Source organism: Clinocottus analis, unplaced genomic scaffold (genome assembly GCF_023055335.1).
Source record: "Clinocottus analis isolate CAN_PGR_092001 unplaced genomic scaffold, fCliAna1.0.p SCAF_9, whole genome shotgun sequence".
In the NCBI taxonomy this organism is placed as follows: Eukaryota; Metazoa; Chordata; class Actinopteri; order Perciformes; family Cottidae; genus Clinocottus; species Clinocottus analis.
In genome coordinates this window covers 3772843-3785000 of record NW_027176251.1, presented here as the reverse complement: position 1 = coordinate 3785000, position 12158 = coordinate 3772843, and the positions used below count along the sequence as shown (strand labels likewise).

Sequence of the window (12158 nt, the reverse complement as noted above, 5' to 3'; positions counted from 1 at the left end):
CATGTAATTAAGCTGCTAATACACCGTCAAAGAATTGTCTAATTCAGCAAGGAGGAATTAAAGGAATCTGGCATGAGTCATTAGCCATTCGAGATGTTCTGTTGAGCATTTTCAATAAGGGATCTGGAGAGCAATGAATCACTCGCATGGTGTGAAGACATTCGCTACAGCACATACTCTGTAGTCTATATTTGTAAGCCTGCATTTGTATGTGTGCGTGCGTGTGACGTTAATTGCCATATGTGAGCGTGAGAAATTGTATGTGGGTGAGGCAAAGAGGAACAATTCAGTGCATGAAATTCACCCAAACAATCGCCCATCGTAGATAACGATTACTTATTGCAAACATTGAGATACTCCGGGGCAAGATAGTTATTTGCGATCAATGTTTGTCCTCTCGCAAGTACAAAGAGGAACATCTCGAAGTCGCTCTGCAAGAGGAGGCAGATGAAAATGTTCAATAGCTCATAAAAGGCAGAATGTTAGGGACAGGTAGGCAGACTGTGGAAAAAGCAGCATTTTTGAAGGTATGATGGGAAAATGCCAGCCCTCGCTAAATGCCTAATAGCCTCAGCTAGAACATGTTTCACTTCTCATTGACGCTCTGAAATTGGCCTCCTTTGATCCACAGTGCGTGACACACATACACCCTACCTGTTTTAGACGCTTGGTAAATGATGAAACGGCAGACATTATTGGCGAACCAACATGAATTGTTTTGAGGTCTTTCTTTCTGTTTAGCTATCTATAACATCTCCTTTGGCCCCGATGGAGAGGGAGAAAGAATGGGCGCTTGTGAAAAAGGGTTCTTTGAGGCCGTTGCTGAGAAGCCCGGTTGTCTGAGCCATGGCGAACTCACGTTCCTGATGAACTCACAGTTTGGCGGCTTTAATTGTGCTTTTGGGTGACAGAGGCAGGGAGGGGGCAAAAAGAGAGAGAGAGGGAGGGGGGGGGGCAAAGGGTCGGGTTCAGCCCATGGTGCACCCCGAGATGAAGTGGATAATTGAGTGCGGAATAAACACTGCCAACAAGCTCAGAAGCCCCCCTTTCAAAAAGAAAGGAAAACTAGAGAGAATGAAGCCAGAAAGTGGGGGAAGAGACAGGGGGGGAAGAGAAAAGGGGCGAGAGAGAGAGAGAGAGAGAGAGAGAGAGAAAATCCCGGCTACCCTCTGGGGGGAAAAGCTGCTATTGAAAAGCTATTAAACTTGCATTTAGCAGGATTGATTGGAAATGAAGAGGCCTATTAAAAGAGAGGGACAAGGGGACAATAGCGCGTCTCTGGCCGCCGTATGTTGCCCTCCTTTCAGCAGCTTTCTTTACTTGGAGGGGGGGCAACCCTGTCTGTTTAAGCGCTCCCACCAAGAGAAGCAGTACGGGAGGGAGAGAGAGGGGGGGGGGGGGGGCTTAGCATTGCCTGAATAGAGCCCTCTTTATCTTCCTCTGTCCCCCTTCCCTTCCATTCTCCACCAAGCAACAAAGAACGAGGGAAGGAGAATGACTGAAGGTTTTTTTGTTTTTTTTAAGTCCTCTTTGCCGACTCAAACAGACACCCCACTTAGATAACTAACCAACTGCCTCTCTCTCCCTCTCCTCCCACCTTCCCCTACGGATTAGTTACCTCTGGAGTCTTGCCATCCTCCCCTGCCAGTAGTGTTTCTAATACTTAATCTTTTGCATAGTGGCACAAACAGTTGGAACCGTGGAACCGTATTCACGCCGCGTTGCTGCATGTGTGTGTGTGCGTGCGTGTGTGTGTGTGTGTGTGTGAAGGCGGGCCAGCCAATCCAGTGAGACTGTGCGCCGGCGCTTAAACACAGCGGCAGAGCGGCTGCAGGTGTCTCTGCTGACTTTCAGCAGGCCTCAAATGGATGCGTCCCCCGGGACCTTTAATGGAGTTTTGATTGTTTAACATCCATTTTTACAAAAAGCACACAGAAAGAGTGGCAGAGTTTCCTCCCCAGAAGTGTGTTTGCTTCACGTCAGCGAGCATGTAACCATATGGTCTTGAGAAAGACTTAAATAAGTGATGAGGTACAGCTGACGCTTCCTCTTAGAGGCAACATTCATGGGGGGTAAAAAAAAGAAAGAATATTCTCACACATGTCGACCTTGTTCGTTCTCTCAGCAAGTTGCCCTGAAAACAAGAGTGAGCAGACTAGTCTGTCTTCTTTCATACTCACTTATTTTTTCACACCCCTTCCTGTGCAAGTTTCACTTTTCTAAGGCTACATCTCTGCTGGCACTGCAGAAACCCGCAGCCATTACATTTCCAATACCACGAGCGGTATCCTATGTATTGCATAGCTGTATTGTGTAGTGTGAATTGTCCAGCTACCGTCATGAAAATGTGAATTCTAAGTACGTTTTTTATTCACATTGTGCTCCTTTCTTCTTCTTACAGCAGCCACCCAAGCAGCCTACTTCTCCCAGCAACCCCAGGACCAGGTGGTTGTCTCCGGTCAGTCGGTGAATCTGCCCTGTGTCATCGTGGGCTATCGGGGAATGGTACAGTGGACCAAAGATGGCCTGGCCCTGGGTGGAGAGAGAGACCTACCAGGTATTATTGCCGACTTCTCATTTCCGTCTCTCCTCTCTCTCCTGCTTTATAGCTCTCTCCGTCCGTCTTACCCCGATCAATGCCAGTTCTCATTAGAAACCAAGTCTCTCTGTGTCAACCGCTGGAGTTTTACGCAGATGAATGTTTAGAGAACAATGTACTGCAGACAGGTCGGCTACTGCTGCACACAACGAACTTTAATTTGTTGTTTAGCATTTTAAGGGCCTTGTAGGAAGGTAGATAATCAATTGGCTTTTGTCACGCGCTGACATTTAAATGTGTGGCAGACGAGAGAGAGAAGGTGGAGAGGCTCCCTCTTGACCTTAGCCACCCAATCTTCATTGTGTCTGTCTTTAAAGGACAGACTCCTCATGCCGCCAGCCGCCGTCTCACGTGTTGCATGTCCAGTCGCGCGCTGCTCGGCTAGCACGGCGGCTCAATGCCTGGCTCAGAGAGGCGCTCCGCGCACGCGCTCACTTGTGTTTTATAGAGCCGCGCCACGTTTTCCCGCTCCTTTGTTCAACGCACAAATCCGTCCGTGTTATAGTATCATTATGTGTTGGTTGTCGGGTGGCTTGTTTGTCTCTGACTCTGTTCTCTGGCTTCACGCAGGCTGGACGCGGTATTCCTTAATGGGCGACCCGCTATCAGGCGAGCACAGCTTGCTGATCGATTCGGCTGACTTGGAGGATGACGCGGTGTATGAGTGTCAGGCTACACAGGCGGGATTGCGCTCCCATCGTGCCAAGCTCACTGTACTAGGTAAGATACACAGCTCACGCATGATCCTCACAGCCAGCCCTCGTGCCAAGGCCTGAAGGCTGGCAGCGCTCGGGAACAATCGGAGGAGTGTCTTCATCACAAAACACAGAAACAAGGAGACGAATAACACAAACGAATCATCACATTTGAAGAGCTCCTTAACGCAGACAAATATATATGGACTGGTAAATTAGCGATTCATAAACAGTCTTCTATCACCACGCAAAAGATAACCTCATTTGAAATTTGCTTTCCTGGTTTAAATCATGGCCTGAAAGTATAATTCAAACCAGCCAAGGCTCAGCCAAGAGATTTATCTCGGGGAAAAAAAGAAAAAGAAAAGAGAAACCCTCTGCTCTCAGTAGCGATAATCAAGACTGTGGATGTCTTGGATAATGTGATTGCTGCAGTCACAAATGACTTGCGTAGTGGCTTGGAAGTCAGGGTTTGCACAGTTAGCACATTTTACAGTGAGCCACAACATTTGTCAACGGCAAGGCAGTTTTTACATTAACATGATGTGAGTGATCTACTTCTTCACACAGACGTTCAGAGGTGGAGGCGAGAGGAGGAGGGCGGTGGAGGGCGGTGGCGGCGGAGGGGGGGGGGGGGGCAGGTCCCTGTGGGAATCAGAAATTGGCAAAGCACTGCTGGCATCTGGTGGCATGCAAAGGAACATCATTCTATGTATGTGTCTTGTCAACTGTCCATACTCAACTGAGTGAAAGTTTTCTGGAGAGATAAGGGGAAAGTTACAAAGGGGGGAGGTACTAATTAGTTAATCAGCTTAAGCCACAACACAACACAAAGCTTTCACCACAGCGCCTGTCGTCCTTGAACCTATCTGTTGCTATTAAGGTGTGCCGTGTGAGTTCACGAGTGGCACACAGATAGGGGTTGTCACGGAAAGAAAAGCAGAGAGAGGGATCATGAGCAGCGCGTAGGAACATTTCAAACCAAACGAACGTTCAGAGAGTGTTCATCAGCCCACCTTTCTGTGTCTCGTGTCACTGTCAGAGCAGCGCAAAGCGCTGCCCTCAGCACATGCCCACACACGGCCGCACAGATACCCATGTGGAGGCAGCCAGCGGAAGTTGATGAAAGTTGCCACTTTTCCATTTAACGCACTCCAAAAGACCAAATCTGCTGGTTCATAAACATTATATGCATTTCATAAATATAGAAGGGAAATCAGGTGAATTGCTCGGGAACCTGTGGTTTATGTTTACGTTTGGACATGAGGGGTGTTAAAAAGCGATGAGGTGCACACACCTGTGTGTGTGCGCGTGCGTGTGCGTGTGTGTGTGTGTGTAAATCAATGTGGCCAGATGAGACCAAAGCAATCCTGCACAGTCAAAGGAGTCAACGGCAGGAGTGCAGTCAGGGGAATCGGCATGGAAATTAAAATCACCTAGCACTCGGATTCCATTAGTGTCCGTGTTGCGGTAGCGGAAGGACCTCTGACAATTCAGATACACACAGTGAAATTGGTTCGGTGGAGGGAGCGAGAAAGGCCAGCACAACCCCTGTGTTTACGCCTTCTGATATTGGTTGGGGAGATAGACGCCTTCATCAGGGGTGGCACGCTTGGCTTGCCAGTGGTGCGAGCGAAACCATGCAAATAAATGAACAAATAAGCAATTCAGTTGAAACATCACTCTGCAACAGTAAGAGCAAATAGAGTAATAATGCTAGTCCCAAGAAAGAAAATAAATGTGGTTGAGTCTTGTTTTTCGTCCAAATGAAAACTGTTCTTGCTCTTTTCTCTTGTCTGAAACTACACCTTGTTAAACAGACACGAGGCCATAAGAAGATATTGTTTGCCTCTTTTGCTGTTGCGATATATTGATGTTGAGCTAAGAGCAACAGCGAGCTCAATAACAGTATGGCCTCTTTGTAGCTCTGCGCTGGCCTGGAGCTGTAATGAGTTTGTTTTTTTGTTGTTGTTTTGAGTGGTGTGTTTGTTCTGCTTTGCAGTTCCTCCTTCAGACCCTGTGGTGGAGGGTGGCCCCGTTGTACGTCTGAAGGCCCACACACCACACAATCTCACCTGCAGAGCCTCGGGAGCCAAACCTGCTGCTGAGATCACCTGGTACCGAGATGGAGAGGTCATGGAGACGGCAATTTATTCCAAGGTACAGTGAGAACACATCCACGCCCGGCGTTATCAGTCAAACAGTAACAATCGCACATTATTACAACACGTACCGGCGCGCTGAAATGAATGCAAAGCTATTCAAATCAGATATATTTTCTCTGAGGGATACTCTCCTTTTTTTATTTTGTTTCTCTTTTTATTTTCCCTTCCTTCCATGGTCTCACAGGTTATTTTTTTTCCATCACCACCCATCTCTCGCACAATTTCCTTGCTCACTCTCTGCAGTCCCCCTCCCATTTTCACTCTTGCCTGACCCCCCCTCCCCCGCCCACCCTCCCTCTTCTGCCTCACCCCCCTTCGCTAACCCCCCCTCCCCCCTTTTGCTCCCTAATGCAGCGACACTACAGCATAACTGGAGCATGCCAAAGCTCAGACAGGCATGAGTGTTTCATACAGTAGAGTTTCCGCAGAGAAGAAATAACCCACAACAATGCAGAAACACAATGGGGATGCGCCGGAGCGTAAGGCAGCCACGGCTGGGAAAGTGTCACATTTTTCATGCTCTCTGACCACGCTAAACGACGCTAAACGCCACATTTAAGGAGGCGAGAGCCTGCAGTGAGAAGGGAGGGAAGAGGATCGGAGGAGGAGGCAGCGAGGAGACGAGAGGAGGGGAAAAGAAGAATACATGAGAAAAAGAATATTAACGAGTGCGATAGCTTTGAGAAAAACAGAGATTATTTTCCAACATTAAGAAATGAGACTGGGGCAGATCGAGCTTTGTCTTTGTAAGGGTTAGTGTCAGGATAGGATGTGATTTGATCGAGCATAAAGTGCTTTTTCTGTGTCTGGCTGAGGAAGTGAAAGCCTGCGTCCATTGATTTGTCTGTCCGGGGGAAAAAATCTCAGCTTGCCCTTGCTCTCTTCCTAAAATGTGTGACACTTCTTACTCACTGTCATCACCCCCCAAAAAAACTGACATAAATGCACCTTGGGTATCACAGTTTTTTTTTGTCCCTTGCTGGTGTGTGTGTGTATGAGAAAGAGTGGGAGGAACGAGAGAGCAGTGAGCCATATCCTCAGAATCTACACCTTTCCTCACTTAGGCGTATTGATTTCTGTGAGCAGTAAATAGATTTAAAAGATGATGACAAACAAGGAGCGCTGACGGGGAACACTCTCAGAAATGTGGGAACAGCACAATATCCCCTGCTGCATCGTAAAATGTATGATTTAACTGCCATGCCAAGAACGGGATGACAATTTTAACGCCGAGCACAAGAAAAAATAAGACCTGCAGTGTCATAGAGATATTCCTCAGCGGTGCGTTCACAAACAAGCGACTACATTGAGCGGATGCTCTGTTGTTCGTGATTGTAACGGAGTCTCTATTTAAAAGCATAGTTTGTAAACTGTTGATCGGCCGTACGGGAGCATCTAACCGTTGTTGTGCAACTCTACAGATTCTGCTGGAGGATGGAAAGAAGGAGGCGGCTGTCAGTATGCTTCCAATCGTTCCCGAGGATAGCGACTCTGGACGCACCTACACCTGCAGGGTTCTTAACCCAGCTGCCCCAGCTGGACGACAGACATCGATCACTATCAATGTCCAGCGTGAGTGTCCCGGCTTCACCTTGCCTATACAGACCACCAACATACTGCAACGTGGTGGCAGAGTGCATGCTATGCACAGTAATCTGCACATTTGATGCTGTAGCACAATTAAAATGCGAATGGTACCATGAATAAATCCAATTTGTGTCTATAACATAAAGGTTTCCCTCTTCACAGACCCGCCTTCGGTGACTCTATCAGTCCAGCCTCAGACTGTGACTGAGGGAGCTAAGGTTCTCTTCATCTGCTCTGCTTCGGCCAATCCTGAAATCACCGGCTACAGGTAACCATCCTCTATTTTAATGTCAATTTTTCCACTCTGATCCCGTCCCCATCTAATGCCGAGCCGGCAGTCTAAAATGATGATACAGCAAAATCCTGCAGCGACGTCGAGACTTTATTTGCTGCCAACATGCCATGCACACTAAAGCTGTCATTCAGGAAGAAGCAGTACAAGCATGCGAGTGCTTCGTAGATTCATTGAGTTAAATGGGCTGCTTGACTGGCGACGTCTGATTGTGATTGGCACAAGCCATGAATCGGCTAATAACCACTTTGATACGCATGGCTAAGTACCTTCCGTGAACTAATGCGACTGTATAATGTGATTATTCATCTGTCCCAGGTGGTCGAAAGGAGGAGTTCCCATCTCTGAGGCAAACGGGGACAGCCTCGAGGTGACAGTGGACCACTCGTACTTCACGGACCCCGTCTCCTGTGAGGTGTCCAACTCTGTGGGCAGCACCAACGTCAGCACCCTGGTCGATGTGCAATGTGAGTGATTCAGACAAACGTCCTGTGCCGTCTGGCTAAACGCCGTGTTTTGCACTTTTTCTCGACGTATGTTAATGTGAAGGCAGCCTCTTTATTTATTAGCGCTGTCTGTGTGGCTCCCACCTTAGTTGGCCCCAGACTGCTGTCGGAGCCAAAGCCAATGACGGTGGATATCGGGATGGATGCAGCCTTTACTTGTGCATGGACTGGAAACCCTCCTCTGACCCTGGCCTGGACCAAGCAGGGCTCCATCGTGGTAAGGCAACAAACACTAGTCGCCACCTTGACTTAGTGGTAAAGCTTCAACACCTTCCCTCCAGAGAGGAACATTCACATATGGCCTTGAGGCATGAAATCCTCACACATCCCCCCCCCAAACATTCTTTTCATGGCTGAATCTTCAACACCTCCTCTCTCGATGCTCCCTGAGGGCTAAAGCCTCTGGCATAAAACCGTCTGTCCACTGACAGTTTCATACAGCATCATCAGGGCGCATGACATGCTGTCACAACTCAATTCAATCAATCAATCAGTCAGCCAGTGAGTCATGCTGTGGTTCAAACTAACAGCATCACAACGCGTGCCGCCACTTTCAGAGCCGCGTTCCTGCCATTGAAAAGGCGGCGCGTTTCCTCCGGCCATTTTGTTGGTGGATTAAATGGGACATTTCCACCTTTACTTACAACATCTTGGTAAAAGTCTTTCCCCGCACACGCGATCAGTAGGGACATCTCACAGGAGCTTCTCTCCTGGCGTCGAATACAATTTCTGAGACGGTGCTGGAGAAAACACGTCCAGTGAAGGATGCTGCAGGATGGCGTAAGCGATGCTGTCATTACAAAGAGTGAACGCTTTCAGCTTCTCTGAGGGGAAGAAAGAAAAAAAAAACGCCGGCATTTTTCTAATCCACCCACTGCCTCTGCCCCTCACACAGCTACAAGTAATGGATTAATTGGGTTAGTCCATAAGTGTGTTGGAATAAAAAAAAAAAAATGGAGAGCGAGAGAGAGGCTGTAGAGAGGAAAAGGAGGGAGGGAGGGAGGAGGACAGAGTGGGGTAAATGGATTAATCACAGCTTGATGGAATGACAGGATCAATGAGCTAAGGAGTGAGTGAGTGGAGCAGCTCCAAAGGCTAAGGCCCACTCACACCATAGTGCGCTCCGTTCTGTCCCCACTGTTTAATTACAACAATCTCCCCAGCAGCACGGTCATTCAGCGGTGGCTGGAGTGCTTAATGCTGTGATTAAAGCTCTTCACAATGAAATTAAACTCAAACCACCAGCATTTGTTACAATGGTCAGGCCACCTCCGCGCTGCCTCCACAATGAGTGGGCCGCTGATAAAGGTCCCCGCTTTTCTTTTGTCTGCCTCTTTCTCCCCGCCGCCTCGCTCCCTCTCCCTCTCTTTCGGACACACTTCTCACTTGTCTCTCTGGATTCCTCACTAGGTGCTCAGTAATGGCAACACCTTGCAGCTGAAGGCTGTTACCCAGGAGGATGCTGGAACATACACCTGCAAGGCCATCGTACCTCGGATTGGAGTGGCAGAGAGAGATGTCACTCTCACCGTGAATGGTGAGCGGCTTCTTTTCAGATGACACACAGTTGCGTGTAATGTTTAGACCGATGTGTTGCAAATGTGTATCTGACAAATGTGGCATTGATCAATAGTTCAAAAAAATATTCCCGTTTTTTTTAATTTTTTTTAATTTAATTTGATTTCTCTGCTCACTCTGTCTTTCTTTCTTCCTCACACCAGGCCCACCTATCATCACAGTGGACGCCACGCAGCATGCTGTCAAGCACTCCAAGGGCAAGCTGGAGTGCCGGGTGGGAAGCAGCCCCCCGCCTGATAAGATTGTAAGTGAGCCCTGTTATTTGTATTGCGCGTCATCCGCTTGCGCTCGGGAGCCTACAAACCTCCCAGCCACACCCACACCAGAGCGATCAGTCGGTGCATCTTTACCCCTGACCTCACCTTCACACTTTTGCACCGACACGTCTCCACCTCACACGCTGACAAACACGTACACACACACACACACACACATATTCACAGCTGTAATTGCTGCGACATTGACTGAGGCAGAGGCAGTCGAGTTCAGGGAGCTGTGGGAGACCGGCTTCCTGTAGGTTTCAGTCAAACCCTATTCAATTAGCGGCCCGAGAGGCATCCCTCGGCTGACTGACCCCGTTGAACTGCTGAACGTACGCCGGGGCAGTGAGAGGATAATTAGGGTGTGAGGAGGAGTGAGAGACAGGTGCCCTGCTGGCCCTGCACTAGATACAGCAGAGAGGAGCCTTATTTCATAGTGCAGCTACCTAACCCTTCTTAGGCCTCACCTGCGGGGCAGACGTGGGCGGCGACTTAAACATGAGCCTGTGAGCTGTGTCAGCCGCGAAGCACCTTGGAGGTCGGCGGAGAGAGAGCAGAACAGAGACAGAAACTTGTTTTTCAGTCGGCGGCAGGCCGGGCTCTAAGAATAAACAGCCGGGCAGGCGGGCGGGCAGGCAGGGCCGCTGCTTCGCTCGCCGGCGAGCAATTCGTCATAGAAATGTGACTTAGACCCTGTCGTCTTTTTCCCCTGCTCCTCTCAACAGGTGTGGACCTTTGGAGACACGAGCCTGTCCTCCGGTTCCTCCGGTCGTTACTCAGTGCAGACAGTAACCAGCGACCACGGTGTCCTGTCTTCCCTGGTGCTGTCAGAGACTCTGGCACAGGATTTCCAGCTGCGCTACAACTGCACCGCTTGGAACCGCTTTGGCACCGACACCGCGCTGGTCACACTGAAGGAGCAAGGTACACACTAACGGCCGCATCTAATGATACGCTCAATCCTCGCTGGGAAGGTGGCAAGATTAGGTGGAATCAGCGCTCCTGTCTTGTGCTTATCTTAACTACAGTATACTCCTCTTAATCGATATGATTTAATCAGCAGATGGTTCCTTTAATGAATATGTTTGCCCCATAACATAGATATTGATTGCGGACAAAAGTCAATTAGAGGAAGCTACATGCATTTGCGGTTGGACCCGTATCCTGCATCTCTGTCTCAGAGCCAAATTCAGCATCTCATGCTGCAGTCGCTTTAAGTGATCTTAAAATTATGGGCAGGAGTACGACTACACCGCTGCTAGTGGAAGCCTTTGTTGCAGCAGACACCAAAAATAAGGTCCTCGCCAGTAATTTAAATCAACGTAGCAGAGTGGGGTCTCCAGAGAAATGGGCAGCGGTATCTCTTGGAATCTCTAATTAGATTACTGTCTGTTGCTTCATTGCATGTCAGGCCTTGTTACCCTTCTTTTAGAGAGATTAGAGACAATAGCCAGGCTGTGGGATGCCGGGTTGCCCGCATGAGCATGCATACGCTAGCTGTGAGCAGGCCGGGGCTTACAGCCGATGAATCTGTTTAGGAAACTGACGTTTCTGGGATTAGCACGACAAATGAATGGATGTCTTTTCTCTCTTTTGCTCAGATCTGCCCGTTTTTTTTGAAACTGACACTTATGTTCTACTATCTCTCATTTCATCCCTCTACTTCTCTTGACAAACATTGACCCCCCCCTCCCTCCCCCCCACACACACACACCCACCCGCTACGCCACACTTTCCTTCCCATTACTGTTCTTGTTGCAGAAGCCCTGCCTATGTTGATAATCGTGGGTGGAGCGGTTGGTGGAGGCTGTGTCCTGCTCATCTGTGTCATCACTCTGGTGTCCCTCTGCTGCAGGCACACAGGCAAAGGTGAGCTCAATGGTTAGTATGGGCGACAGGGTCAACAGCCAATTCTTCAAATCAAACAGATTAAAGTCCTTTTCATCTGTGCGCCTGAAAATTGAACAGTTTCTGTTCAGTTTTTTGAGCCGTTTTCCCTGTGATTCAATTTAATTTTTGATGTCAATTTTGATGTACAAGTGTGCCTGGTAATGTCAAGTAAAGCTCTTCTTCCTCTCAATCCCCTCAGGTAAAAGGTGCACCCGTCTTTCCAAAAGTGACATCAGAGTTCAGATTGTTCACAGTGATCACAACACTACACGCGGCAATGATGATGAGGAGGATGTCAAAGAGCCCATGGTGAGTTTCTTTTGAGCACCGTCTTTGTATGCTGGATTTAGATATATCTCTATTGATGCTAAGAGGGGATTCGCATTAACACTGTAATGTAATGCTCAGACTTTGTTTTGTTCTGATTCAAGTGAGGTCTCGCTCAGCTGAGTAATTCTTCAAATATGCTTGGTCTTCCCTCAGGCACCGAACAGCAGCGAGTCTCCTGGGACATCGCGCACAGAGCACAGCGACCTCCTGGAAGAGGAGGAGGATGAGAGATCGGACATCAAGGTACAATTGAAAA

The 12158-nt window shown here is 48.6% G+C and overlaps 1 protein-coding gene across 2 annotated transcripts in view; it reads left to right on the top strand.

The window, feature by feature from the left end:
• Window positions 1-12158, top strand: part of kirrel3l (kirre like nephrin family adhesion molecule 3, like) — a 33242-nt gene that overhangs the window by 18729 nt on the left and 2355 nt on the right. Inside the window, exons 2-14 of one of the 2 annotated variants that reach the window (XM_068569112.1) lie at window positions 2402-2557; window positions 3170-3319; window positions 5297-5454; window positions 6881-7031; window positions 7209-7314; window positions 7657-7805; window positions 7934-8061; window positions 9255-9381; window positions 9566-9666; window positions 10408-10606; window positions 11444-11551; window positions 11772-11881; window positions 12056-12145. In XM_068569112.1, the coding sequence (XP_068425213.1) occupies window positions 2402-2557; window positions 3170-3319; window positions 5297-5454; window positions 6881-7031; window positions 7209-7314; window positions 7657-7805; window positions 7934-8061; window positions 9255-9381; window positions 9566-9666; window positions 10408-10606; window positions 11444-11551; window positions 11772-11881; window positions 12056-12145 (1733 nt within the window). Of the gene's footprint in view, window positions 1-2401; window positions 2558-3169; window positions 3320-5296; window positions 5455-6880; window positions 7032-7208; window positions 7315-7656; window positions 7806-7933; window positions 8062-9254; window positions 9382-9565; window positions 9667-10407; window positions 10607-11443; window positions 11564-11771; window positions 11882-12055; window positions 12146-12158 lie in introns of both variants that reach the window. The other variant, XM_068569111.1, reaches the window with a different exon arrangement.